General features: G+C 55.8%; 2 protein-coding genes across 2 annotated transcripts; both read left to right on the forward strand.

The window, feature by feature from the left end:
* The first annotated feature begins 1484 nt into the window (after window positions 1-1484).
* TNNI1 (troponin I1, slow skeletal type) lies at window positions 1485-5228 on the forward strand. The gene is made up of 6 exons (XM_063356547.1): window positions 1485-1522; window positions 2162-2293; window positions 2379-2468; window positions 2941-3117; window positions 4508-4618; window positions 4942-5228. Exons 2-5 carry the CDS (start codon window positions 2168-2170, stop codon window positions 4613-4615), a joined length of 501 nt encoding a protein of 166 aa, XP_063212617.1. The 5' UTR covers window positions 1485-1522; window positions 2162-2167; the 3' UTR covers window positions 4616-4618; window positions 4942-5228.
* A 7423-nt stretch (window positions 5229-12651) lies between these two features.
* On the forward strand, window positions 12652-24404 carry LAD1 (ladinin 1). The gene is made up of 10 exons (XM_063356534.1): window positions 12652-13103; window positions 16425-16565; window positions 17940-18441; window positions 18856-18999; window positions 19748-19797; window positions 20651-20723; window positions 21100-21231; window positions 21622-21711; window positions 22858-22935; window positions 23289-24404. The coding sequence occupies exons 1-10, from the start codon at window positions 13066-13068 to the stop codon at window positions 23292-23294; spliced, it is 1254 nt and encodes a 417-aa protein (XP_063212604.1). The 5' UTR covers window positions 12652-13065; the 3' UTR covers window positions 23295-24404.
* Window positions 24405-26205: the final 1801 nt, after the last annotated feature.

Consider the following 26205-nt stretch of genomic DNA (forward strand, 5'->3'; position numbering starts at 1 on the left):
GAAGCGAGGCAGCGCGTTGCGAGGCAGCTGCCAGGGCAGGGGGTTACCAGGCGAATTTAAAATATAAAACCACGAGTATTTCACCGGGGACACGGTTGCTAAACGAATCTGCTCGGCCGCTTGGCCACCACTGGTTGCCCCTCACTCCGTCACTCCTGAGGCAGATTTTGGCTCCACCAAAATCCTTGAGGAGGAAAAAAACCTCCCGTTGGACGGGACTCCCTGAGTCAACGCCGTGGGGCACCCCAAGGCACCCCATTTCTGGTGCTATTTGCAGCCACGCTCCGCTCCGTCCCCTCGCCCCGCGCTGGGGTGGGGACGCAGCCGGCGGGGGAGCAGCTTGGTGCCTGGGAAAACCCCGCGGAGCCGGAGGCCGCGTCCTGCGGGGATGGCTGGAGACAGGTTGGAGCTCGCCCGAAGCGGGGTTCCCTCGGAGCAGGGCGGTTTGTCGCGGTGAAACACCGTGGGATGGCGAAGCTGCCGAGTCGCTTCCCTCCGCCGACAGCACGGGGCAGCACCGGACCTCGGGAGCATCCCGACGCCACTGCTTTCTGGGTTCGGGTGGATTTGGGATTTGCTCCGTTGTTTCACCTTCTTTCCCTTTTTCTTTTTCTTTTTTTTTTTTTTGCAGGCAAACAGCACACCGCCACAATGCCAGAGCCGTAAGTAGCACGAGTTCCCCTCGGATTTCACCAAATCCTCGCCTGGCTGGCTGAGCTTGTCCGTTTTTGGGGGGGTTCATGCTCGAGACCTCTGTGCCATTCCCCTTGCAAAAACTATCTTTCAATAAAATTTGTTAGTGATTTCGATGTCCCGATTCCAACCTTGGAGCTTTCCTAGATCCCGAAGTAGCGATCCAAGGTGGGCAGCACCACTCGCTTTGCCGCGAGGCTCTTCGTAGCACATCACACAAATATAACACGTTCCCCAGCGTGAACAGAAGGGAGAAACCTCCCCGTCAGGCTTTCATCAAGCGAAAATGCGGAGATGCCCCAGCCCTGCAAACCCAAACAGGCTCCAGCCATCCTGCGTGCCAGCCCCCGCCCCCGCGGGGAACGCGCGAACGAGAGTGTTGTGGCCCAAAATGCAGGGACCAAGCCAGGGCTGGCACTATGGGCAGCACGTGCCGTGTTTGAGTGGCATTTTGGCTTTCTGAGCAGTGGCCCCGAGCGCCCACTGCGTTTCCAGAGAGCGCGGTCGTCTCAGACCCGACTCACTCGCAGGTGGCAACTGTTAGATAGAGAAATAAGGAAACCAACTGTAATTGCATGAGATGCTTTTCTTGACTGCCACCTCTTTTTGACTGCTGCTCACTGACGCCCCGTTCTCTTCTCCTCTTCCTTATTGCTCCTTCCTGAATGCACGAACTGCAGGGAGGTAAGTGCCGTGCCTTTCGGGAGCGAACTCAACGCTACCCTGCATTTGCTGTGAGTTTGTTTTCAAAGGTGCTTTTTTTTTTTTTCCTTTCTCTTTCCCCTAGAGAAAATCCAAGATCACAGCCTCACGCAAACTCTTGTTGAAGGTGAGTCCTGAGGGCTGGAAACTCCCTGGGGTTTGTCTCGCTGGGGGAAAGGAGCCGGGGTTGAAGTGCGTGGTCGGAGGGACAGCGATGAGGAACGGCAGAAGTATGGGTCTTGGGGAGCAGCTCCCGTTCCCACCTCTTGTCTTCTCAAAAATCCTCACTCATGTGGGCTTTGTGGTCCAGGCACCAAACAAACCTCCCCTCACCTCCACTTAATTAAGGTGGGGAGAGACTCCGACGCCTTCAGCTCTAAAGCCACAGACCTGGTGTTGGTGCACCAGCAGCCCTGCAGCCCAAGCTTGGGACATCCCCGGGCTGTGGCTTGGGAAAATCATTTACTGCCACAGCAGAGCGAACTGATGCAAAGAAATTGCTGGCATCAGCATCCATCAGGACCACCGTGACCACAGCCCTCTGGTTCCTCTGGCTGCGCTGTTCCTCCTGCCCTCAGGGTCACCACACAAAAGGTGTAGGGGTTTATTGATGTGCAGCACGGTGATTTTGGGAGGACAGCCACAGCAGGGAGGGGGTTTGGGATGCCACCAGGACTGTCCCATCCTACAGACATTGCACGAGGAGGCTCAGGGGGAGCAGAGGAGCCTTTCTGTTCTCACTTCTGCCATTTACTTGTGCTCGTAGAGTTTGATGCTGGCAAAAGCAAAGGAGGAGTGGGATCAGGAGATCGTGGACAAGCAGGCAGAGAAGGAAAGATACCTATCCGAGCGGATCACACCACTGCACACCAGTGGGCTTTCCTTGAGCCAGCTCCAGGTATTTCTCAGGTCCAAGGGTGGAGTGAGCTCCTTGAGCATGGAGGGGCATCGCTCACCGCTCTCCTGCTGTGCTTGGCCCCCAGGACCTGTGCAGGGAGCTGCACGAGAAGGTTGAAATTGTGGATGAAGAGAGATATGACATCGAAGCAAAATGCAACCATAACACTCGGGAGGTAGGAGGCAGGACGGGCTGTTTGCTTCTATGTAAGATGGTAGCTTGGGCCTCAATGGGGGTCTGTCATGGACTGGGCTGCGCTTGGATGTGGGACATGCACCAGGGTTACCTAAGGGTTGGTATTTGCTCTGCACGGCATCTCTCAGCAAAAGGTTCATCCCTGCCTCAGGGAACTCAACCTGTCCACTGGGTCCACAGGGAACATCCTCGCTCTCCTGGCCACCCCTCATGAGTCTGAGAGCTCCTTCTCATGGTAATTCTGCCATCTGAGCATGCTGGGACAAGGCACTGACAACAGCTCGGTGCTCAGGTGGACAGTCCCTTGGTGAAGGTGGTCCTCATGGCCGCAGGAGAGATGCAGACCCCTCTAGGGCTCAGTTTTGGCAGAGATTCCTGCTTCACACAGGAACTTTTTGCGCAAGGCAGCCATGCGATGACCTCCCACTCCTCCTCCTTTCCTCAACCTGCAGATTAAAGATCTGAAAATCAAAGTGCTTGATCTCCGAGGAAAGTTCAAGCGACCCCCTCTGCGGCGAGTCCGTGTGTCCGCCGATGCCATGTTGAGGGCTCTGCTGGGCTCCAAGCACAAGGTGTCCATGGATCTGAGAGCCAACCTGAAGTCTGTCAAGAAGGAGGACACGGAGAAGGTGGGTGACTCTTCTAGAGGCCAGAGATGGAGACACCTCCTGGGGATGCCCTTGCCCTTCTCCAAGGTCCCCTGTGAGGCCTGTGTGGGTTGTTCTGATCCCTTGTAAGCCTCAGAAATAGCATGGGGCAGTCCTTGTGAGGCACTGCCCATTGCGGGATGTTGTAGGACCACATGGGAGCAGTTTCACTGGCCCAGGTAACTGGTGGATGATAACAAGTGAGATTTAGGGCTGCATCCGCGAGGGTCTTCCCTCCCAGAGCACGTGGGTGTCTTTCCGCTGGGGCCCCCTTGGCATGTCTGTTGAGCTGCACATGCAAAGAGTTTGGTCTTTGGTCTTTTAGGGAACCAGGAGAGCTCCTATTCAGTATAATCATGCGCAGAAAACACCCAGGAAACTCCCAGACCCAGATTAGATAAGACAGAGCAAGCCCAGCAAGCATGCTTGGCCTGAGATAAATGGCCCAGCTCACGTCGGCTTTGCAGAGATGCGAGAGGAGAAAGTCTCAATACCAGAGACGGAGAGCGATGCCCAAACCTGCCTGGGGTGCGCAGACACCCCAATGGCAAGAGTTGTGCCGCTTTGCTGAGGCCTCTCCCCAAAGGGGGTTTAACCCTTTGGTCCCAGCTCAGCAGACTAGATGAGAATCTCAACTTTCAATTATTTTTCCTTTTTTTCCCCTCCCCTGTTGATAGTATAGCACGTTTTCAGTCCTTTGGATAGAAAACTGTGTTTACAGTCCTCAACGCCAGGTGGTGAGCAGATCTGAGTTTATTTTAGATGTCGTGAGATGATTTTGGGGCACGGCTTGTAATCTATGAATGTTTGTGGGTTGGCAGAGCAGACACCTGGGCATGCTCCCAGAGCTGCCGTCATCTCCCTGCTCTGTTCTGGAAGCGGCTGCCAGGCTCTCACTGTCACACCAGCGATCCCAGTCTCCTCCAAAAGCTCAGAGAAGGTGGAGATGGGTTTTATGCGGGCTGGGAGGTCTGTGCAGAAAGTGTTTTTCCTTACATTTGCCCCGGTGTGCTGGTGTAAATCCAGAGTAAGTCCCATACGCTGGTTTCTTCCCCCTAAAGAAATTTTATGGGATTTTTGTGCCTTCCAGTGCATTCATGTAACTTAGCCAGGCTTTCAGGGCGTACCCACATGATTCCAGACCTCCCTGAGGAGACCAGACTGCTGTTTGCCATCTTCCCAGTCACCTCCACGTGTAGGGACACACGGCAGAGCTGGCTCCGAGGGGAGAAGGTGTTTGCAGCGGGGCACCTGCCTTCCCCGTGCTGCTTTCTCACGGGGCCGAGGGCTCTGTGCGATGGGGTGGGTGCCTGGGGCTGCTGGCCGCCCCGTCACAGGGCCATCGCAACCCCGCTCCTGTCCCTCCTGGCAGGAGCGCCCTGTGGAAGTGGGCGACTGGCGCAAGAACGTGGAGGCCATGTCAGGGATGGAGGGGAGAAAGAAGATGTTCGACGCCGCCAAGTCCCCCACCGGCCAGTGAGAGGTAGGGGACTGGTCCTCCTTCCCCGTGCTCCCTGCAGCATCCCCGATCCGTGCTTGTGGCCAGGCAAATGCAGAAACTGTCCCCGCTCACTACAGAAAAAGGCATTACATGCCCCATCTCCCACCCACGCTCGGGACGGGTGCCTGTCCTGCACGTCCCCACCACGGAGGCCCTGCCAGCAGCTGTCCTCCTCTCCCAGCTTCTCCTTCCCAGCTCTCCAGGGTCTGCTGCCTGCCCCACACCCATCCTGCACACCGTGGCACCACCAGCCGCCCGAAAACTCCTCTTCCACCCCACTGCTCTGCTCTGTTTCTCTCCCACAGGAGCATCGGGAAGAAGACCCTCCCCAGCCCTGCTGCCTGCCTCCCTTTCCCTTGCTGCCCCTCCGTGCCCTTTGCGCCCTCACCCTGAATTCACCACTGAGCTGAAACACGTGGACAACTGTGTGGGAAGGAGATATGAGCTTCTTTCTTTCAGTACTGCCATCAGCCCTGCTCCCGCATGGCCCCGGCACAGCGGCTCCCGGTATCACCAGCACAGGCCATGCTGTCTCCGAGGGGCCACTGGCCACCCCTCCCCTCCCCTCCCACCGCTGCAGAGAGGCCCCGGAGATGGCTGCTGGTCCTCCCACTGCCCCATCCTCTGGCGGATGTTGCCTGAGATGTACCCGCGCGACTGCACCTGTATTAAAGGATGGTCTCCCGGGCACAGCGCCGCGTGGGCTTGTCACTGTAGGACCACTGGCCAGGGGCACATGCTGGTCCACAGCCTGGTGGGGAAGATACCCTGGTCCTTTCCTGCCACCCTGCAACGTCCCTGTGCTGGTGCTCAGGCCAGCAGCACGCCCTGGCGTCACACTTGCTTTGGGCTCGTCTCCCCCAGGCTGCTCCCTGGTGCTCCACCACCTCTGCTGAGACCCCCGGCCCCTCACTGGGCTCCAACCCCCCAGGCAGCAAGGCTTGGGTCTCAGTGTGGAGATGGTTGTCTGCTGGCTACCCCGACCCCTCCTTCTCCTCTGGTTTTGGAAAAGCCTCCGGAGCTTGTTCGCCCAGGCACCAGCTCCCCACTGGCAGCCCCGTCACAGGCACCGGAGCTGGGGGAATTGGGGCAGCCCCATTTCAAGCCTAAATTGGAGCGATGTGTCAGGAGAGCATGAGATGAATCCATCTTTTGGGCAAACAGCTCACGCTTCCCCACTAGTCCTACCATTTTCTATTTCACAGCCCCCCAGACTGCAGCTGATTGAGTGCCAGCAGCTGGGGATGTGCCAGCTCATCCCCAGCGCAGGGCTGGTGGGGAGAATCGGTGAGAATTCGCACCGAATCGGGTCTTCTGCCTGGTTGCCCTGCAGGAGATGCTGAGGCTCAGCCCCCACGGGGTGCTCTTGGTGGCTGTAGCAGCGCCTTGTCCATGTCCCCAAGGCATCCAGAGGCATCGCAGCCTGTTTCTAACCTGTGCCAACATCGTGGGTGTTTTGCAGCACACCCCAGCCCCTGTGTGGTGAGCTTGTAAAGTACGGAAAATGCTGTAAACTCAGAGCAAAGTGCAGGTTGCCCAGCAGGCAGCAGGGCTGTAAGGAAACAGCATCAAAAAGTGCATGGTCTCCACCAGAGCTCAGTCTTCCCAGAAAAACATTTATTTCTTTAGGGACAGAAGAAGGTGGCCCCCCGCAATTGGCTCTTGCAGGACTTTCTGCAGCAGACTCGGGAGCTCAGTGGCTGGCAGGGCCAGCGAGGGAGAGACACCGCAGGGAGGTGGGTTTGGGTTTGGGCTCTGAACCGGGAGGACAGCTGGATTGCTCCAGGCGTCACATCCCCTCCTTTGGCCAATTCAGGGATACTGAGCTGAACCGCTGGCTTTTGTCCCTGGGCAAAGAGGGTTAGGGCAGATGGCGACTGATGGGAACACTTGTTTCCAGCATGGGCGTTAGCACCTGGGCTGCCACAACACCCAGCTGCTCCTTTGCAGAGAATTTAAGACTCAATATGAAAGCTCTTCCCCAAATTAGGGTTAGATCAGAGGTGGCTGCCAGCTGGAAAACACACATCTGCTCCTTTAGCAAGCACAAATGCTCCGTCTTTGTCTTTCCACCTGACCCTCCATCCCCATTGGCATCCCACTAACTGGGGGCAGGACCACCCCCTGCATGACTGGAGCAGTTGCATGGCGCACAGAGCCTTTTCCACCCATTATTTTCCTTTCTGAGCTTAATTCGGCAAAGCAGCCGCAGCCCAGCACTGCGCCAGGACTCGCAGACCCCTTGTCCTCGCCCTGCGCACCTCGGGACGGGCTCCTGGCGGGCACAGCCCGGGGAAGCAAATCCCCGTCTTGGCCAACCCAAGCGACTCTGCTCTCGGAGGCGATCGGAGAGCGTGCGTGGGGACATCCCACTGCTGAAGGCAAAGGGTTTCGGCTACGATCTCGCCCCTCCGAGCTTGCTGCCCCAGCGGGAGCCCTGCCGAGGCAGCGTCCTGGGATCTTGCCGCGCACGCTATCCCCAGAGGGAACTCACACACTCGGCAGCGATCCTGGCAGAGGAAGAAAGGTGTGTAGGGAGAGGCAATAACTGTTACCTGACCAACTGGTATAGCTGGAAAATGCAAGAGAGGTTTCGCAGAAACAAAGCCTTCTTCAGACCTGGAACAGACGCAGAAAATGGCAAGCCAAGTCCGAGTCGAGAACAGTTGCTCTGAGCTTAGTGCAATTATGCTAATTTGGTAATTTAAAAAAAAAAAAAAAAGAAGGGGTGGTGTTTGTGGGGCAGAGAGGGATGGCAGTGAGATGAAAGGCAATATGGGTGATGGGTGCTGTGGGACCAGGGTCCGTCCGGTGCTTGGCAGCCAGCCTGTGCCCCTGCCCATCTCGCCGTCACATCCTGCGCGCCAAGGGACCCGAAACTGCTGCGGAGCAAAACCTCAGGGCTCGCCAGCACGTCTCTGCAGCCGCAGAGAACCAGCCAGGGTGTACACATACACTCATCGTAGGCTGTAGGTGACTTTGCATGGCTGCCTTGTGTTTGAGATGAGTGGGGGGAAGAAAAACCCAACCCCAAAAGTCTTTGCTCCTCCAGTTCCCCCGCTTTTTCAAAGTACAATGTTCCCCAGTAACCATGTCTTGCTTTCATCCTTCTCCAGTGGAAAGACACCTCAATTGGTGATGGGAAAACAAAGTTTTATGGATTCCAGCTTTATTAGAAACATGGAAACCCCCCATTTCTTTACGGGGACTGAATCCCGAGGGGAAATGCAGCTGTCTGCTCTGAGCATGAGGCTCTCCTGGTTGGGTCGGGGGACTGGGGTCCAAGTCTTCTCCTCCACCCCCACTGCATCCATGCCTCTGGGCCAGCTGGGAGCCCAGGTCTGCCCTTGGCCAAAGGGGCAGGTTGAGCCTTTCGTTCCATCTTTGCTGGCTTCCCTTGCACCAGGCCAGCTCTGCAGTCCCACTGCTGCTTCCCTCCTAGGTGACAATAACCTCAATTTCTTCTCTCTGAATTAGAAGGGAACCATAAGATAGTCCCTTTTTACTGAAAAATCAGCCCAAATGGGAGACTTGTAAGGCTCCTCTTAGGGAGAGAAGCTGGCGCTGGACTAGCCACTAATGAAATTGTATTTATTTCTAGAAGAGTGAGTCCTGTCTCCTTGAACTGAGCAGAGCCCTGTCCCTGCCGTCCTCCAGGTTGCTCCGTCGCAGCCAAGAGCCCCCAAAGCAAAGCAAAGTGCTGGAAGCTTGAAATTGCAGAAATTACCAATTAATAGGACAACAGAAAAAAATATGAATCATCTCAATGATTTTCTACAGGAGAGGTTTTGCTGGCAAAACTGCAGTGAGGGAGATGCAAAGGGCTTGGCCTGACGTGGCCCTTCAAAAATATCCCTTCTAGCTGGTAGTAAGATGGTCCCTTCCTTTCCTAGGATGCTCTGCGACCTCCTTGCTATCGGTCATGCCTAGAGACATCTGAACAGTGCCCGAATATTTCCCCGAACGTGTTTGCAGCTCAGCTGGTAGCTGGAGCTCCAAAGGGAGGAAGGGGAGGAGGACTAGCGGCGATGGGCAACCCTGGGGTGTGAAGGGGTAAAGTTTATCCCGTGGCCTCTGCAGACCCCTGCAGCACCCTGCCCGGTGTGGGGCTAACACCGGGCTGCAGTTCCTGGGGGTAAAGGTTAAATATTTATCCCCCACACATCCCCCATGGTGCTGCCAGGGCAGGATCAAACCCGCGGCTGCAGCTGTGCAGGAGGCGATCCAGGGTTATAGCGTTACCACCCATCAACCCGGGAGTCGTCACTGCGGGTGCTGTGTGCCTCCTGCAGCACAAAACAGGGAGCAATGAGCTTCTTTGCTCCCCATTTTCCCCTCCTGCAGCCCTCCAGGCTCAGGTCCTGCAGCCCCAGGGAGAAACTGGGCTACCTTGGGGTACAGGAGTTGGGGTGAGCGGGGTATGTCCATCTTCCCTTGCTGCGGCCTGTGCGGTCTCACTCACTGCTCATATTAGAGGGGATTTATCATTAATTGCAACTAATTTCATGTGCTATGAGGGATGCAATCTGCCATACAGCTGCTGGCAGTGAGTCACACTTATTCTAGCCATGACCTGAAAAGTTTCCACTGACACCACTCTTGGGCATGTTCTTCATCGTTAGACCTGGGGCATCGCAGGAGATGGCATCTACTGAGGCCAACCTGCCAAGGAGAGTGGGAACCTGAAGGACTCTATAGCATCCATGGGGCACCATGATGGCGCTTCTGAACCAAGATTTGTCTAAACTATTTGTTTTTTTTAAAAAAAGTTATATTACAAATGAGAAAAAGCCCTCTGCTAGCAAGGTGCAAGGCAGCTTGGACAACGGCTATTCCTTTCCTACAGAAAACAGAAAAGTCTGTGGTTGGGTTTTGTTTGGTTTCTGAGCAAACACACACCAGTCTCAGACACTTTCTGGCTTTCTTCACACAACACAGGTAACTCTGTACTAGCAGGTTCTGGTGCGTCGCTCACGTCTCCCCAAAAGCTGAAGGAACCGTAGCTGGGGAAGGACATCCCTGGACCATCCCAGCGCCTGCAGAGCACCAGCGCAGGGGGGCAGGGAGACCTCCGTGCGTGGCGGGGAGTGGAGCTTTTCAAAGCATTTGCTGGTGGGGCCTCTGGGAGCTGTTGCACTGCTGCAGCGATGGGGTGGCAGCTGATCAAGGGTGAAAACCCCTTTTCCTGGCCATCGAGGCCCAGGCCCCAGCCCAGCGGGGAAGCCTGGCCAGAAGATGCTGCTGACTCCGCTCCACCACCGGCAGCGCAGCAGGGATGAGCCCATGGAGCCAAGGGAGGAGCTGAGCCGCGGCCAATGCTGGGGGACTGGCACGGGCAAAAAGGGGAGGTGGAGGGTTCACCACTGGGCCCCGGGGTGAGGCTGAGGAATGTCCTAATTACAGCACAGTTGTGGAAACTGGAAGCTCTCCACTGCCCTGTAGCCAAAGAAACAGGCTCTGCGTAGGGATGAGACACAGGACACTGTTCCCAAGGGAAAAAAAAAAAACCCCTGCTGATACTGGTCTAGCTCCTTAGTGGGTATAAATGGGTGTCTTCTGCGGATCTGCATCAGATGAAGACCTGGCCTCCCTGAGCTCCTCGGGCAGATGCAGGTCTGCCGGCAGAGCCCTCCTGCGAAGCGGCTGGAAAAGCCACCCTGGGCAAAGCGGGTGCCGAGGGAGAAGTGCGGTTTTACCCCAGCGCCTTGCCTGCACGCGGCAGAGTCCTGTGGCACGACTCCCTCGGCCAAGAGCTTTCCTCTCCTGGTGTAGATGTGGGACAGCAGATAGGATGGCCTGGTGCGTAAAGCAGATCTGGATGAATGTCAGACTGGTTCCCCTGAGCATCCCTTCCCCGCACGGACTTGTGCCCCAGCCTAATTTCATCACCTTCAGCTTTGCGGACCTGCAGTGTGGTCTGGGCTTTGGTGATGACCTTGGCGTGGCCAAAATAGCTTTTGTAAAGGGAAGCCCAGTCTGGCAAAGTGACTGGCGTTCACTGAAGGCATCAACGAGCTTGTGCATGAGGGTACAACTTGGTAGATAAGAGTTTTCCTGGATTTCCAGAAGGAAGGACCTGTAGATCAGCCACGGTTAAGAGGGAAAGTCCAAGCAGAGGTAAATAATCCATTAGCAGATAGGAAATTATGGTGAGATAACAAACTCTGCTGATAATTCTTGCGCATTTGGCATAGCAGAGATGATGATGCAGGCATTCAGGACGATCTTGCAGGACTTTGTAGTTTGGGGATAAAATGGCAGGGGATGTTTGGGGGAGTATAAAGTGACACATAGAGGGAAAAAGCCAACGTGACTTCATATATAAGATGACGGGCTCTGGGTTGGCTGCTCTCTACTTGGGATTATGGTGAACATGAAACATGTTCCTCATGTTGTTACATGAGGAACATCAGGGAAAACATGAGCTAAATGCTCCGTGGCAGCAAAAATCTCAAACCATGAGAGATCAATGCTTTGTGCTGCCAAAGAGCTTGGCGGGACCTCATCCAAATTCAGAGAGAGGAGGCGGCTTTTCCAGCAGTGGGGAACAGACCTGGGGAACTCCTTGCTGAAGGATGTTTTTTATACTAACAGCTTTCCTGGGTTTGAGGGAAACTGAGCAAATCCATGGTGGAGAAACCCACTGAGGGGTCTTGAATAAAGAGGAAACAACGTTCAGCTCGAAAGGTCTCTGAGCTGAAAATAAAGACTGGGGGAGTGCGAGGGGCGAGTGTCACCGAGGCTCGTCCTCTGCCTAATCCCCAGCCCTTAAATGCCTGTCTAGAATTTCTTCATCTCAATAATAAGAGGAATCACAAACTGTGAGGTTTTATATTCCTTTGCCGTGTGGATGCTAGCTGGGGGTGTTCTTTCACTACGTTCAGTCTAATCCTTTTAAAAATCCTGTTAAGTCCTATGCTTCAGTGATATCCTTTGGCAATGGGTTTTGCAAGTAAAGTGCTCGCTGTGCATTAGTCAGAAAGGTTTATTGCTTTATAGTAGCTTGCTGATGCTGAACTGCTATATTTAGTTTGTCAGCAATTAGCAGGACACTTGCAAGGTTATTTAAGTAAATTTTTTTCCTGATGCCACAACTCGCTGAATTTTCTGTTTGTATGAAAACACTTGAAAGACAACCAATTACTGCAAGAAGAAAGAAAAACAGGGAACGAGCCCTGCTCGGAGCGGATGGCTCATTTGACAGGGCTATCTTTTAGAAATGGGATTTTAATCGGGAACCTTTGATTAAAATCATTCCGTTGGTTGCTCAGGTCCCGGGCACACCCCTGTGGGCTGGAGGCATGTGTGGCAAGCCCAGCCTTAGAACCAGTCCCTCGGGCTGGTTGAGGGAAGGATCTTACGGATCTTACCAGGATCAAAGACAGAATTTGTACTCAAGGGGTCCTGGATGAGTTTTTCCACAGGCGTCCGCTGCGATGTCTGCCTGGCTGCCCCGGCGGTGGGAGCACTGGGTGAGTTCTCACCTGGCCCCAGGTGGGAACCAGGCTTGGACCCATCTCTGCTGTGTGGGGTGCCCCCGTCACCCCCATGGGAGACCCCCCTGTTGCCTTCACAGTGGCCCTTTGAGGGAGTGTTGCCCCGTGTGAGCGTGGGGGGACGGTGGTCTTGGGACCAGCCCGGGGGGAACAATAGGTTTGATGGACTGGGTCCAGGCATGGGATGAGCACACACAGCCCCTTCAGGGCTTCACTGAGCTTCAGCGTGCAAAAAATTGCCGCCCCACCCAGGCTTCAGCCACGTCCTCCAAGAGTTCGTGAGTGCTCTCTACCGCAGCAAAGCTTGTAATGATGGGGAGGCCATGACGGCTCAATCCAGGACGTCCAGAAAAGGCTGAAAGGAGCGGGGCACCCTCCCATGCTCTTTGGAGAGGGCTGGACTGCACCCAGACGGAGGTGTTTTAATGACTGTTTTGGATCCCTGGGAGCCAGCCTCCTCCCACTCAGCCCAAGTTAATTCGCCTCCTCCACGGGTGCTGGAGGAGTTGTTGACTGGTGGAGAGCGGCTGGTAAAACAGGTTCTCCGCAGGGAGTTGTCTCCAAAACCCTGGGAGACCTGGATGGCTGGAGCCCCGAGCACGGGTCTCCGCTGGAGCCCTGGCGCAGCGGGCGGCGAGGAGTGATTTGCTTTTGCGTGGCACTCCTGGGCAGGGCGTCTTTTGCACGGCGCCGCTAGTAGACAAATTACAGCCTTGCCTCTGTCAAGGTAGATAAGAAACCATGTGATGCAGTGCGGTGGTAAACGGGTTGCGGGCAGGGTAAAGGTGCACAGGGAAATAACCTTGCAGGGAGTTCCTCCCTCCTCGGGAAGCCGAGACTCCGGGCAGTGCAGATCCCCGCGGGACCGGCAGCGCCTCGGCCTTGATGCCTGCGCGAGTTTTGGGGGCTCTCTGAAACTCCCGGAAAGCAGGAATGTCTTCAGGCAGAAGGAACTGGTCCGATCTCTCCAGGTAGGTGCTGTGGTTTAATGCTTAACCCTTTCCGCCGGTGGGAGGGAGGGGGTGAGGGAACCCCGGCCGAGGGGCGCTGGGGAGGATGGGGAAGGGGCAGACACCATGGGGGTTGCTGCTTGCGGAGATGGTGCCAACCCCGGCGAGTGCTCGGCGCTGCTGGAATTTCTCGTGGGTGGGCAAGATCAGAGGCAGGTTTGTTTCTGCTGCCTGGGGAAGCTGAGCGCTGCATAGGAAAACAGCTCTGGAAACCCATCCTTGCCCCACGTTGGGTATATTTTTGGTCTGGTTTGCCTTTCTGTGGGGTAGGGTCTGGCTGGCTTGTCCCAGAGCCAGCTGTGGGTTTTTTTCACTGGCCTCATGTCCGTACAGCCCCTGGGTGCCTGTCCCGGCCCCGCCGTGCGGAGGCTGCAGCCTCAGCCCATCGGGCGCTGAGCAAGCCCTGATTCATCGGCAGTTGCGGAACGATCCCTGCAGCCCCACGGCATTGGCTGCTCCACTCAGTCCTTCCTAAAAAGTGATTTTGTCTCCGATGGGAGCCGGGGCAGGTGAGGGTCCCGGGCTCCGCAGGCAAGTCAGGGGCTGACCCAAAGCCTGGGCGATGTGGGGATGGCTCCAACCTCCCGCAGAGCCCGCGGCAAGCGCCGCCGACATCGTCTGCACAGGCGGGGGGACGGAGACTCAGACGCAGCCACACTATCCCACAAAACGGAGCAGAAATCCCAGTTTGAGTGGATGTGACGGCTCCTGGACTTAACCGCAAACCCCAGTGCTTAGGGCAAGACACCCACCACGGCCAGCCCAGGAACGGGAGCGAAGAGAGACCCCGCTGCTCGGAGGCTGTCGGCTCACACCCTGCCTCCGTCAGGGAGGGGACGGATCCAGAGGGCATCCCAGCCCCATCCAGATCCTCCTCCTCCGAGCCACGGACCTGCCCGAGCGCGAGCCCAGCGGGGTCCTGCACCCAGGCTGTTTCACAACCCGGGAAGGCAGTTTCTCCTCTCTCGTTAGATGAGACAGCATTCAGTGAAACAGCATAAACGTCAGATATCTCAGCAGTAATGATTAACAGGGCAGCAGAGGACAAGGCAGGGGGAGACTCGCCGATCTTTTCTTATTCATCTCTTTGAGGTTAGAAAAGGCAAGACGGTGAAAAATAAATCCCTCTGAAAAGAGGAGGGAAAGATTGGCAAAGCAAATCCATAGCCTAATGGGTGGATTGCTTAATTACAAACAATGAGAAGCTGCATGTTGATGATGCCAGGTTATGTGCCGCCTCTGCAGGAGCCGAGCAAATTCAAGGCAGGAAAATCTCATTTTCATTTGGAAGGAGCCTGTGCATGCAAAAACAAAGCAGTAACTGGCTCTCACGTGGCTTTAAACCAGCGTTAGTGCTCTGTGCTGTCACTGCTTGAGGGACAGGAGCCATCAGCAGAGGCACCTGCGTGGAACGTCCCCACGCACGTGCTCACCTTGCCGGGTGGGAATGTGACTGCTGCGCCGGGAAATCACGCCGTGCCGTGCAAATAAAGCCATGCTGCCTTCCCAGTGCGGCGGAGCTGTGTGCAAACACGTACAGGGTCAGGCCCGTGGGGGTGAGCATGGCTGAAAGGGGAGGTGTTCCCCAGTGGGGTGACAGCCAGCTGGGGACACTCATGGGCTCCCTGTGACAGCTCCCAGCCTTCTCCATCCCCGTCTCACCTGATGCCACTGCATGGATGACCACCTGGACCCCCCAGCAGTGGGTCAGATTGCTGTTGAGTTTTCACTGTGAGGGCGGTGAGCCCCTGGCCCAGGGTGCCCAGAGAAGCTGTGGCTGCCCCATCCCTGGAGGGGTTCAAGGCCAGGTTGGACGGGGCTTGGAGCAACCTGGGCTGGTGGGAGGTGTCCCTGCCCAGGGCAGGAGGTGGCACTGGGTGGGCTTTACGCTCCCTCCCAACCCAAACCATTCTATGACTCTGTGATTCTGTTGGGGCATGAAGGCCGCCTGGGGCCATGGGGATGGACGCAGCAGGAGGGAAGGGCAGCACTTCCCCTGTCATTGTCCCGTCCCCAGGGCTCTTGGCTGGCACCCGTCCCCCCTTCGCGCTCCGTTCTGCTCCGCTGACCCTTTCGCGATCCCCCGCCTCCCTCGACCAGGAAAAACAGAAGCCGCAAATACTTGCGGGGGGTAATGTGGTTTAATTTATGACCCAGCTTTCATTACACAGTAACTCGTAAACCACACTGCGAGTCACCGTGTCCGCAACGAATTTAGCGATATCACAGGCCCGGACCTGCTCTGACTTTCACGTTCTTAAAAGTCAAATTCAAAGTAAACCCTGGGTCTGGAGGAAAGCGGAGTGCCAGCTGCGGAGCTGGGATGCTGCGATGGGACGGATCCCGGGCAGGGAGGGCTCAGCCCCGTTGGACTGTTGGGGGTGCTGGGAGCTCCGCTGGCACCCCAGCGTGTGTTTAGAGCTCATTGAGGACGAGTGCTGTAGATAAATGAACACTGTTGTGAAAAGGTCAATCCAGCCAATAAAAATATTTTCCAACAGAGTTCATGCACCGCCAGAGAGGGTGGGCAGGTTTTGCACGGAGAAAGGAAGGGAAAACTGGTGTTTTCCAAACAACTTTCTATTCAGGGTGGCATTTTATCCAAAAAAAATTATACATTTGGCTTGCGCAAAATAAAATCTTTAAAGATGGCTCTTTAAAGATGATTACAAACCTTGTCTTTTTGCTACAACCTGTGATTATACACAATTCCCAGTCCCAGAGACATGCAGGGAGTAAGAGGAGCCTCTGCCAGCCCTGTTTCCAGGCTGAGCTTGTCAGCAGTCACCTTCCGCCTCTGATGCTTTAGCATCTGAGGCTTTTTGCTCAATAAAAATTAAAATGCCATCACCACAGCTCGCGCTGAGGCTAAAATCTTCTGCTGCTAGTGGTTACCCTTCCAGTTTATGTGGTTGAGGTCTATGTGGTGGCTCTAGGGTCTTGGTCTTGCTGAGTTACAGGTTAAATATCCTTGCCCAGAAAGGTTTGCTTAATGTAGGGATTCCTTTTAAATGAGTGCTCCCTCCAACAGAAGAAATTAGGAGTTGTAAAGTCAAGTGCCTGTGTTGGGAAATGCCTGCATCAGCTGGGTGGAGCGAGAGACTTTGCGACACCTGGCTTGCGTTGGCGTCCCTCTCCTCTGCCGTGCAGCAGCTGGGGAAGGCCACCTCTGCCAGCCCCTCAACCCTCATCTGAGGGTGTCTCAGTCTCCTTTCTTGTCTGGCATCAGGGCTGCAAGCTCACCATGTCCTGATGTTTGTCCTGATGTTTCATCCCAAACAGCCTGGCCAGGCAGAGGACCCTTGAGGATGAGGAAGAGCAGGAAAGAGAACGCCGGCGAAGGCACCGGAGCCTGCTATCCTCCACATCGACGGATGAAGAACCTCCTAGTCCTGTGAAAGACACCAGTCCAGCTTCCAGCAGGTGTGTGGGGTCCTGCTGGCATCAGTCCTAGTTACGGTGATGATGGCTCGCAGCTTGCTGCCTTGTTTTCTCAACCGTGAGCCAAAGCTGCTGCAGTTGGTGGGAGTCTCTTCTGGAAGAAGGTGGGAAGAGCAGGGGTCCAACAGGCCTTGGGGCAGAAGGATGGGCTTCGCAGGAGGAGGACAAGAAGAGGGGTATTTCTCTGGTGGGCTCAGCCATGGGCCTCAACATGTCCCATGGGACAGGGAGCTGGTGTGCCAGGGTGAGGGCTGGTGCTGAGGCTGAGCTCAGGTGGGTGCTGGTGGGATCTCGAGCAGCTAAGCCCAGACAGGCACCCATCTCTGCAGGGCAGGTGAGCTGAGCACGCAGAGCCTGGCTGGCTGTCCTCCTCCTTCTCCTCTGAACCTTGCAGTGACATTGTATGACCTTTGTCATACAAAGTCGGAAGGTCACCCAAGGGCTTTCCAGTGGTGCTCCCAAAGTCCCTTGCTGTAGGGAGCTGGGATTTGGATGTGCCCTGAGATCCGGCTGCTCTTACACAACCTGACCCACCTCTAAGTTGATCCTGGAAATGTCCAACGTTTAGGTGGTTTTTGTCCACAGCGAGACTCATGCTCTAGAGGTGTTTCTTGCCACTTCAGACAGGATGAAATTAGGACGCTTGGGTTGGGTATGGGTTGAACAGGGGCTGGACATGACTAATGTGAACAAGGTAGACAGGTCAAGTTCCCCCTTCCCGGGTCATGTGGTGACTATAATTCAGGAGGAGGGCAAATATTATCCCATCTCCTTCCCAAGCGCTGGAGACTGTGTAGATACAGTCTGCACAGCCCTGGACAAATGTCCTATCTGCCCCTTCCCAAATCTGGTGCCTGTGTTTGCCTGTGGGAAGGAGGGGAAATGATGGTTTCGCAGAATGTGTTGGGCCTGTGGTCGGACCCTGCCATAGCAGACTGATTTGCAACCAATACTTTAAACTTAAAGACAGTGGTAGTTTTTCCTAGTCCGGCGAAGAGTCACAGACAAATGCCTCATCCGGCAGCAGACCCATCACGCTGCTCTGAGCACTCAGCTCCTCGGCAGAGGACTTGGTGGATGCTGATGTCCTGGGATGAGGCTGCAGAAAGGCTTAATCTCTGTCACAAAAGGAAAAAAAGACTTTTAATCCAAATTTGTCCTCTGAGAGCCTATCTGGGGTGAAAGGGATGAGTGTGACTGCAAGACCCCGTCTACACAGATGACTCCAGGATGTTGGTAGGATATTTATGCCCCACACAGAGCCTTTCACTTGGGTTAAACTCACCTGCAGCATAAAATCCAGCCCTCTGGCCTCGGGGTGCTGAGGTTTGCCCCCCATTTTGTCTCTGTCTCTAGACCTCAATCCCTGGTGAAGCTGATGTCTCCAGAGGACGAAGAAGAGCGTAAGCTCTCAGAGGTGTTGAAGACACAAGAAGGGAGACGGACAAGGTCCCCGATGGCCGTCTCTGCAAAGCTGAGGCAGGAGAAGGAGCAGCAGGAGCCAGGGATGGGAGCAATCCGCACGGAGGCAGGAACGCAGCCACGCACGGGGCAGGACCAGGCTGGAGATCGGGGTCAGGATGCAGCCAAGGGCAGAGGGGACCCATCAGGAGACCAGCGCCCAGAGCCGGCCTCAGAGAGGAAGGTGGTGGTGAGGGGACGGCTCCAGGACAAAGAGGGACAAGGTGTGGGGATGCCTCAGGAGGAGCAGAGGAAGGAGGTGGGGGGGTCGCAGCAGCGGGCATCACCTGAGCTGGGGGGCTGCCGCCTCCGCGAAGTGAGGATTCTGACCAGACAGGGAAGCTGCAGCACGGAGGAGAAGACAGCCTCGGTGGTGACCTTGTCTCTGGACCAGCAGGTGAGCAGGAATGGACAAGGCATCAACCCTTGCGGGGCGAGGTCCTGGGTGAGGGAGAGAGAGGGAGAGCTCAAAAGTACCAGGAGGGAAATGGGACCTGTGGGCTTTTGGGGAAGGTTTGTCTGAGAGCTGCAAACCATGAGGTTGCGGACAGGGTCCCACCACCTCCTTTCCCTCCCTTACATGTACTAGTCTGATCAACTTCTCTGGCAAGCCCCTACTGATTGCCATCACGGTTTCACTGAAGAGGTGGTTGGGGCTTTGCATATCCACATGAGACAGCCAAGGTTTGGAGGATTTGGATCTCAGACTCCTGCCTCCAAACCGGTTCCCACACTGGCTGCTCTGCTCCCTGCGCCTCAACCTTCTCTGCAGACTCTGCAGGGATGCATCAGACGTCTGCTTTTTCCTCAGCAACCATCCAGGAATCCCTCAAAGGAGGTAATACAGCTGTCTGCCACCCAAGAGGAACCTGCAGAAAAGTCAGATACTTCTCCAACTCAGGTCACCTACAGCAGCTCCATCAGACGAGCCAGCCCAAGAACTGTCTCCTTTCGGGTAAGAGTTAAAGCAAGTGGCAGAAAGACCCCCATTTAGGCAGTGGAGGATGGGGGGAAGGAAGGGTTGCTCTGGTCTCCGGGTGATGTTGGCAGAGCCTGCTCACAAAAGTGTGTTCAAAATCCACCCTTGATCTGGGCATTGCAGTTCTGCTTCAGTCTTTCCTCCATTTTCCTTCACCATGTCTGACTGAAGGCCTGTGATGATGAACATGCCCGTGTTCATACGCTTTGTGCTCTCATAGAAACTTGTGGGAAGTGATGAGAAAACAGGGAGCTCGTTGTCCTCAGATTTTCCAAAGAGTCACAGGAATGGCCACCCATCCTCTGGCGGAGCACTTCCTCTCCTCTCTGAGGGCACAGGATAAAAATAAAATCCATCCTCCTTCTAGTCCCTTGTTACATCCCTGAGAATATCTTCAATTCTAGCCCCCCCAAAAAGATCTCTGGAATAAAGTGCTTGGAGAGACTGGGAAAACCAAGAGCTGTTGAGATCCTCCCTGCTGTGAACCAGGGCTGACTGGTCAGGCTTAATTAACTTTCATGGTGCTTTATTGGGAATAAAACTGTTAGCGCTACAAGCGTCTTTAGTCTGGAGAGCTTTGAGATATGAGGTATGAGATAAGCAGTGGTGTGGGCAAAAATGGAGCTCGTTTGAAAATAGGGGAAGTAGTCTGAGACAGTTTCTCCCACGTTTATTCTTGATAACCAAAGAGGACTCCAGTATCTCTTCTTGTTGTGTCTTCCAGATGATCTCAAGAAAAGAGAAAGAAGAAAGCCAAAGCCCTCTCACAAGGAGGTCAGCACCTCTCTTCATGTTACTTTGGTCTTGCTGGGCAGGAATTGTCATCCTTTGTTTTCCAAGGGAGGAGGAGGAGGAGGTGATGGGACCTGGTACTGGTTAGAGAATGCCCTGGCACAGGTCTGCTGAACATTGGTCCCTGGGGGCCTGGCTGACCAGGCAGCGATGCTTAGCAGAGGACAGGACAATGTCCAACGTACAGCTTGCATCTGTACGAGATGCCCCCAGCTAGCCCCTGCTGTCTCTTCATTGCTGTAGTGTCTGCACAGGAGAGGTGAAGTGTTGAGCGGTGCAGCACCACAACAGGGTCCCACCCTTGGAGATATCAAAACCCACTATACAGGTCCACGGGCAACCTGATCTGGCTTTTGTGGCCAGATCAAGTGATCCTTCACATCTGCATGGCAAGGTTTGGACAGGTGTCTTAAAAACTCTTGAGGAACCAAAGGCTCAGGTCTGAATGCAGGGAGTTGATAGGATGCCCTGTCCCACCTCCATGTGCAGGGCAGGGAAGGGGGCTTTACAGGCACCTGGGCTTGCACCTACGGATACTATAGGTGCATACTGATACCGGTGAAGATGCAGTTCAGACCTGGCAGTGGTGAAGACAGGGTGAAGCTCAGAGCTATTTTTCAATGTACTGTGTGGCCCTTGTAAGGTGGCGAGACCCAGAGATCTCGGTCACCAGCAGGGAATGAGCTGCCTTGGTTCACTTGGCAGACAGATGCAGGAGGAGTGCCTGGGTCAGACAGGGACTCCTCTTGCCAAGTGGAGTCCCCAGGAACCATGGGCTGAGTCCCAGGAGATCCTGAGGGGTCTGTGTTCAACTGTCTCCCTTCTTCTTCACCAGCGCGAGTCTGAGGATCCCAGGTAGCAGCACCACCATTGGGGAGAAGCTGGAAAAGTACAACTCGGCCGTGCAGGTACTGAAAACCTTTGGCGTAGCTGGGCTGGTGTGGTGTGGGAGGGATGTGTGGGGAGAGGGGTGGCCCAGAGCTCAATGGGGAAGTGAGAGAAAGACTGAGCTGCACCGAACAACCAGCGCTAAAGGGGTTGAAGAAGACGATGCCAGGGATTGGCGTCAGGGTTTTAGGAGCAGGGAGGGGTTATCTGCTGGAGAGGGTCATGGGGATGCTGCACAGTCCTGCCAGGGGGAGCAGTGGGGCAAGCCCATGAGCTGGTAATGGGCAGGGAGGGAGCAGATGCCAAAGGGCTCAGGACGTGAGCCAGAAGCAGGACTTTGCTTTTCACCGCTGTGGGTGTAGCACGGCCCCTGCTGACGCTCTTCTCTCCTCCCAGCGCTCGGAGGTGGTGAAATCATCCCTGACTATTCAGAAGAATCTCTTGCTGTCCTCGGAGGGGGTGGCCAGCAAGCGCAACTTCTTCGAGGCAAGCGTTCCCAGCAAGGCTGAGCCGCTGGCTGTCAGGAAGGTAAGGGCAGGGGCTGGCCCAAGCGAGGACCTTCCAGAGGGGTCCTGTGCTGGGGCAGGTACCAGCTTTCTGGACATCCCCTTTGGATACCAACGCCCAGCCCGGCAGGCTGCTGCCTCAGTGCAGTTTGGTGGGATTTTGGTGTTTGTTGAGCGGTGCCAGGCAGGGCTGGGCTTGGGCACCGGCTGCCACCGAAACTGTGCTCTGGCGGCGTGTGGGTTCGTGCCGATGCACTGGTATTTGAGGAGCTGGTATGGAGCCAAGGTGTGGGCTGGTCTCTGCCTGTTGCAGGTTTTCTCAGTCTCCCTGTGCCATGGGGACTGTCCTGGGTTACGTTTGTGCAGTGGGAGAGCTGGTGCTGTAACCCTGGTGTCCTTCTCTGTGCCACAGGACAACCTGAAGATCCCAGGATCAGTGACATCCCGCATTAATCTATGGATCAGCCGAACTCAGGAGCCCGCCAAGGAGGAAAAAAGCAAGGTACCGGCTTGTGCCGACACCCTGGGCTAGAGCCCTGAAACCAGGCAGACTGGTGGCATGTGTCCCTGCATCTGGGGTGGTGGGGCTTGAAGGGCTGATGAACCCTTGGCTGAACAAATCAAAGGGTTCAAGAGGAGCTTAGCCAGGGTTGGGGGTTTGGGTGCTGCAGGGCCACCACAACGAGATGTTGGGGCTGTGCCCTGATCCTGAGCCCAAAGTGCCCGAGGCAGCTGCTCCCAGCCCTTGGTGGGGTGAGGAGGGAGCAGGCACCAGCTGGGTGCGTGTCCCAGGGGACGAGCAGGGGGACCTGACCTTGCCACCAGTGAGAGAGATCACCCCAGCCTGATCCCAGCTCTACCGGTGTCTGGAGGACTAGCTCTGACCTGGATGCTAGTGGGAGATGAGCTGTATGCTCGGTGCTTTGGCATCGGGCTCTGGAGAGCATGGAGAGCTGTGTGTGCGCTGAGAGGTCCTGCTGCATGTGGGGCCTGGAGTGATCTGCATCCCTCTGTGTATCCCAGCCCCCAAAAGCAGGGTGTCTTGTAGCTGTGGGGCAAAGTGCCCAGCTAGGGGGACTCAGAGGTCAGCGCTTTCCACCACCGCTGCTCCGGGGACATGGATGTGAGGGAGAGGGACAGGAAACCCCTTGGCCTCAGGGCAGTTGACTGTACTTGGAAAGGAGAGGTTCAGCAAGTCCTGGGGAGGTATCCCTGTTTGCAGCAATAAGGTGTTTTGCCACTGCCGGTAGCATCCGCCTGGGTACAGGACCGGGGGGGGGCAGCTCCAGCCCAGCCCGGTCAGACAAGCCCAGGCACCCCCCGCGCTGAGCTGCAGAGATTAGCACTGCCCAAACGTGTCTGTGGGGAGGCTGTGCTGGCTCTGTGGCTCCCAGGAAAGGGTTTGCTACTGGGGTCACTCTTGGGTAATGCTGGTGACTCCTTTATCTTTTTCCTTTAATAACGCCTGCTGCCCTCCATCTCTGTGGGCTGGAGCTGCACTTGGTTTTGAGGTGCATGTTCTCAAAGCTGGCTGGTTTCACCTGGGCCATGTGTGCTTCAAGGTTTGGTTAAAGTCAGACCAAGGCAATACTGCACAAGATACACAGGGAAAACCTTCTTGTGCCACTTATGACTCTCCTGTTTGCAGGACATCAGGAAAATAAACAGCCTGCCAAACCGTGACACTTGGGTAAAGCAGCCTGGAGACACCCCTGGAGACACCAAGGTAGACATGGGGCTGCTCTGGAAACTGGAGCGTCCTCTGAGCCAGGGGCAGAGCCGGGACCTGCCTGCTGGTGCATCACCCACAGGGCAGGCAGGGGACAACCAGGCCATGGTGGGGAGAGGGGTTGGGTGGCACATCCAGGACCCCATGATTAGGGGGGTCAGCAGGAGGGGACAACTGGAGGCAGCTGTAAGGGTGAGAAGGGGTCTGGGAGAGGAAGGGAAGTGCCATGTGATGGGATTTAGGGGATGCCTGCCTGCCCCATCCCCTGTTCGGTCCCGGTTAAAGTAACTGCCTTTTGGGGGGTTTGTGGCCTCAGGCCCCGCCTCACAGTTTCTCACTTTCTTTTCCAGTTGTAATAATATCAGTTGCACTAATATCAGATGATCTGGGAAAAACCGTTTTGCTGTGAAGATCAAAGCCCAGCCCTTCCCAACCGTCCAGCAGCCCACTGCCACGAGAGTCCCCCGCGCCGTGTGTGGGTCCCAGGTCGCCTCTGCTTGTGGGACGGGAAGGAAGAAGGCTGGAAGACTATCCCTGCACCCCCAGTCCTCACTCACTGCCTCTCCAGGAGTGCCCAGGCCTGGAGGCTCCTTGCAAATGCTGAGGGCAGACTCTTGCTTTGTTTCTCCACAAGATTTTGGTGTTTTGCTCCCAATCTCTGCCTTGTGCCCCATAACTGCGCTTGCAAAGCGGATCAGCCTGTACGTCTCTCTTGCAGCTGGATGATGTTAGTGGGGCAAGAAGCTGACCGGCCAAGGGAGTTTCAGCTGCATGTCCATGGACCATGTCCATCCCTGCTGCCTGGCTGGTGTGGGGTGAGGTGGGGCAGGCAGATATCACCCCCCTCCCAGGCTGTCACTGCTGGAGGGACCCAACCAAAGGCAAATGGTGTTTGCAAAGTCACACGTGCATCTGTGTAGCTTGGAGAAGTCTCATGGAAGAAGGGTGGCCCTGGTGCTTCCCTCCAGCACGCGGCTGAGACAGAGACAGAGATTTGGCCTTCTCCACCCTGCCCTTACCATTCCCGGCCACCTACAAGCAGTGACCCCTTTCACGTAGTGATACGGGAAGGGTGGGCTGGCCACGGCCCTGTTTTTGGGGTCGTATGGAGCTGAGCGCCCTGTGCTGGGCCCCTGCTGCAAACCCCATTTCCCTCTCGCCTTTCCTCCTGAGCCCTTTGCCCGTGGCTCTGCAGCCCCCTGGTCCTGCGCTCCCCGGGCTGCTGAGCCCACCCAGCAGGGAAATGGGGTGCTCTCTCGAGACCAGTTTTAGGGTTCCATGGGCAGCCCATAAAATGATGCTCAAATCCTTGTGCCGGGGGCCATTCAATGGGCTAGGGCTGTGCCTTGAGCAACCACTGCGGTGTCCAGATTCGGTGTGTGACTCTGCTGCTGCCCTGATCTGTTCTTGCTTGTTGGGCTTTGGAAAGGACTTGGTTTTCTCTGTGCCTTTTTTTTTTTTTTTTCTAATAAAAGTTGCTCTTTCTAAGACATTCCCGGTCACCTGCTCCTGGGCTGGGACTGGGAATGGTTCACTTCCCTTCTGCCGGCAGGGGGATAAAAGGCAAAAATGCAAGAGAAAGGTGTCCGGGGCAGTGGGGACGGTAAACGCAGCCTAAGACTCTTCACAGAATCCCAGAATGGTGGGGGTGGGAAGGGACCTCTGGGGATCACCCAGTCCCACCCCCTGCCAGAGCAGGGTCACCCAGAGCAGGTGGCACAGGAACGCGTCCAGGCGGGTTTGGGATATCTCCAGAGACGGAGACTCCACCACCTTTCTGGACAGGAAAGAAGTTCCTCCTCATGTTGAGATGGAACTTCCCGTGTTCCAGTTTGTGCCTGTTGCCCCTTGTCCTGTCCCTGGGCACCACTGAGAAGAGCCTGGCCCCATCCTCTTGCCCCCGGCCCATTGGCTATTGCTGAGATCCCCTCTCAGCCTGCTCTTCTCCAGTGAACAGCCCCAGGGCTCTCAGCTTCTCTCTCTCTCCCCTTCCATTACAGCATCCTGGGGTGGGTCCAGCGGCTGGGAGAGCCCGGCTCGGGGGCTGCGATGGAGGGTCCCATCCTCTGCTCGTGGCAGCGCTGCCTTATCAGCGTCCCCGGCCCTAGAAAGTGACAGCTGGCTGGCTTGTGTCAGCCCCTCGGGCACTCACGTATCTCAGTCCGGAGGGTTTAAAATAGCAAATCTCTGAGGCCACACAATAGCTTGGGCTTATATGGGCTCCTGGGGGGAAGGGGGAGCGGCGGAGGGGGCCAGGGCCGCGGCTGCCGAAATAGCAGCTCACAAGTGTTGCATTCCTCCATGGGCGCCGGGCACATTCCTCCCGGCACTGCCCGCCCCGGGGTGGGCGCTGGAGCCCCCTTAAAGCCTCCTGCCCCCAAAGAGCATTTCCCAGACGCCCGCCGGCTTCCCCTCAGCTCCCTGGACCTCACCAGCGCCCCGTGGCAGAGGTAAGGCTGGGGCGGTGAGGTGCCCACTCGTGGCATAGGATGCTCAGTGGAAGGGCAGTTGTTAAGACCCAAAAGGGATTTGGCTTGGGGTTTAATGGTCCTCCCCAGCTGCTTGCACTGGGATGTCTTTCTGCCAGTAAGGCATTCCCATGGATAAAGCACCAGGACCCTCTCCAGGGGGTTGTGTTTGTAAGTTGTCCAACGCCTTTTGAATGACCCCGATGGGTGCCACGGCGGCTGAGAAGGATTTTGGCTGTCCTCGTGCTGGGGGATCTCACAGATCCCTATTCCTTGTGTCTCTGGAGAGGACAGGAGGGATGCGATGCCCGTGGGGGAGCCAGGCCAGCCTGGCCCTGGCTTGCTGCAGCCCGTGGGGTGGGTTAGAGGTGGGATGCTCCTGTGCGTGGTCTGACCCAGCCAAGTGGGAAGGGAGCAGCGACCTGATCCATGCTGGAGCAAATGCCGGGAAACGAGAGTTCCATGTCTGGGTAGCCTGGAGGAAAGGAGAGACTGCGAACCATGGAGGATTAACTCAGCCCCCGAGGTGTGACCAGCCAGCCCTGAGCTGGGAGAAGGGGATTTTAAGGAGCGGGAGGGATATCTGGAGTATTTAATCCACAGCAAATGATGGGAGATTTTTTTTCAGTCAATAATATGTGCAATGTTTCCTATTTAACTCTATAATGTGTCTGCTGGGTTCTCATAATTCTTTCAAACCAAGATTTCAAAGCTTTAATGGAAAGGTTTGTCTGTTTCCGTGCAGAGGATGGAAAAATATTTCCTAGAGCCACTTTCTGGTGTAATGTTAGTTTTTCTT

The sequence above is a fragment of the Chroicocephalus ridibundus genome, chromosome 20 (assembly GCF_963924245.1).
Source record: "Chroicocephalus ridibundus chromosome 20, bChrRid1.1, whole genome shotgun sequence".
NCBI classification, from domain to species: Eukaryota; Metazoa; Chordata; class Aves; order Charadriiformes; family Laridae; genus Chroicocephalus; species Chroicocephalus ridibundus.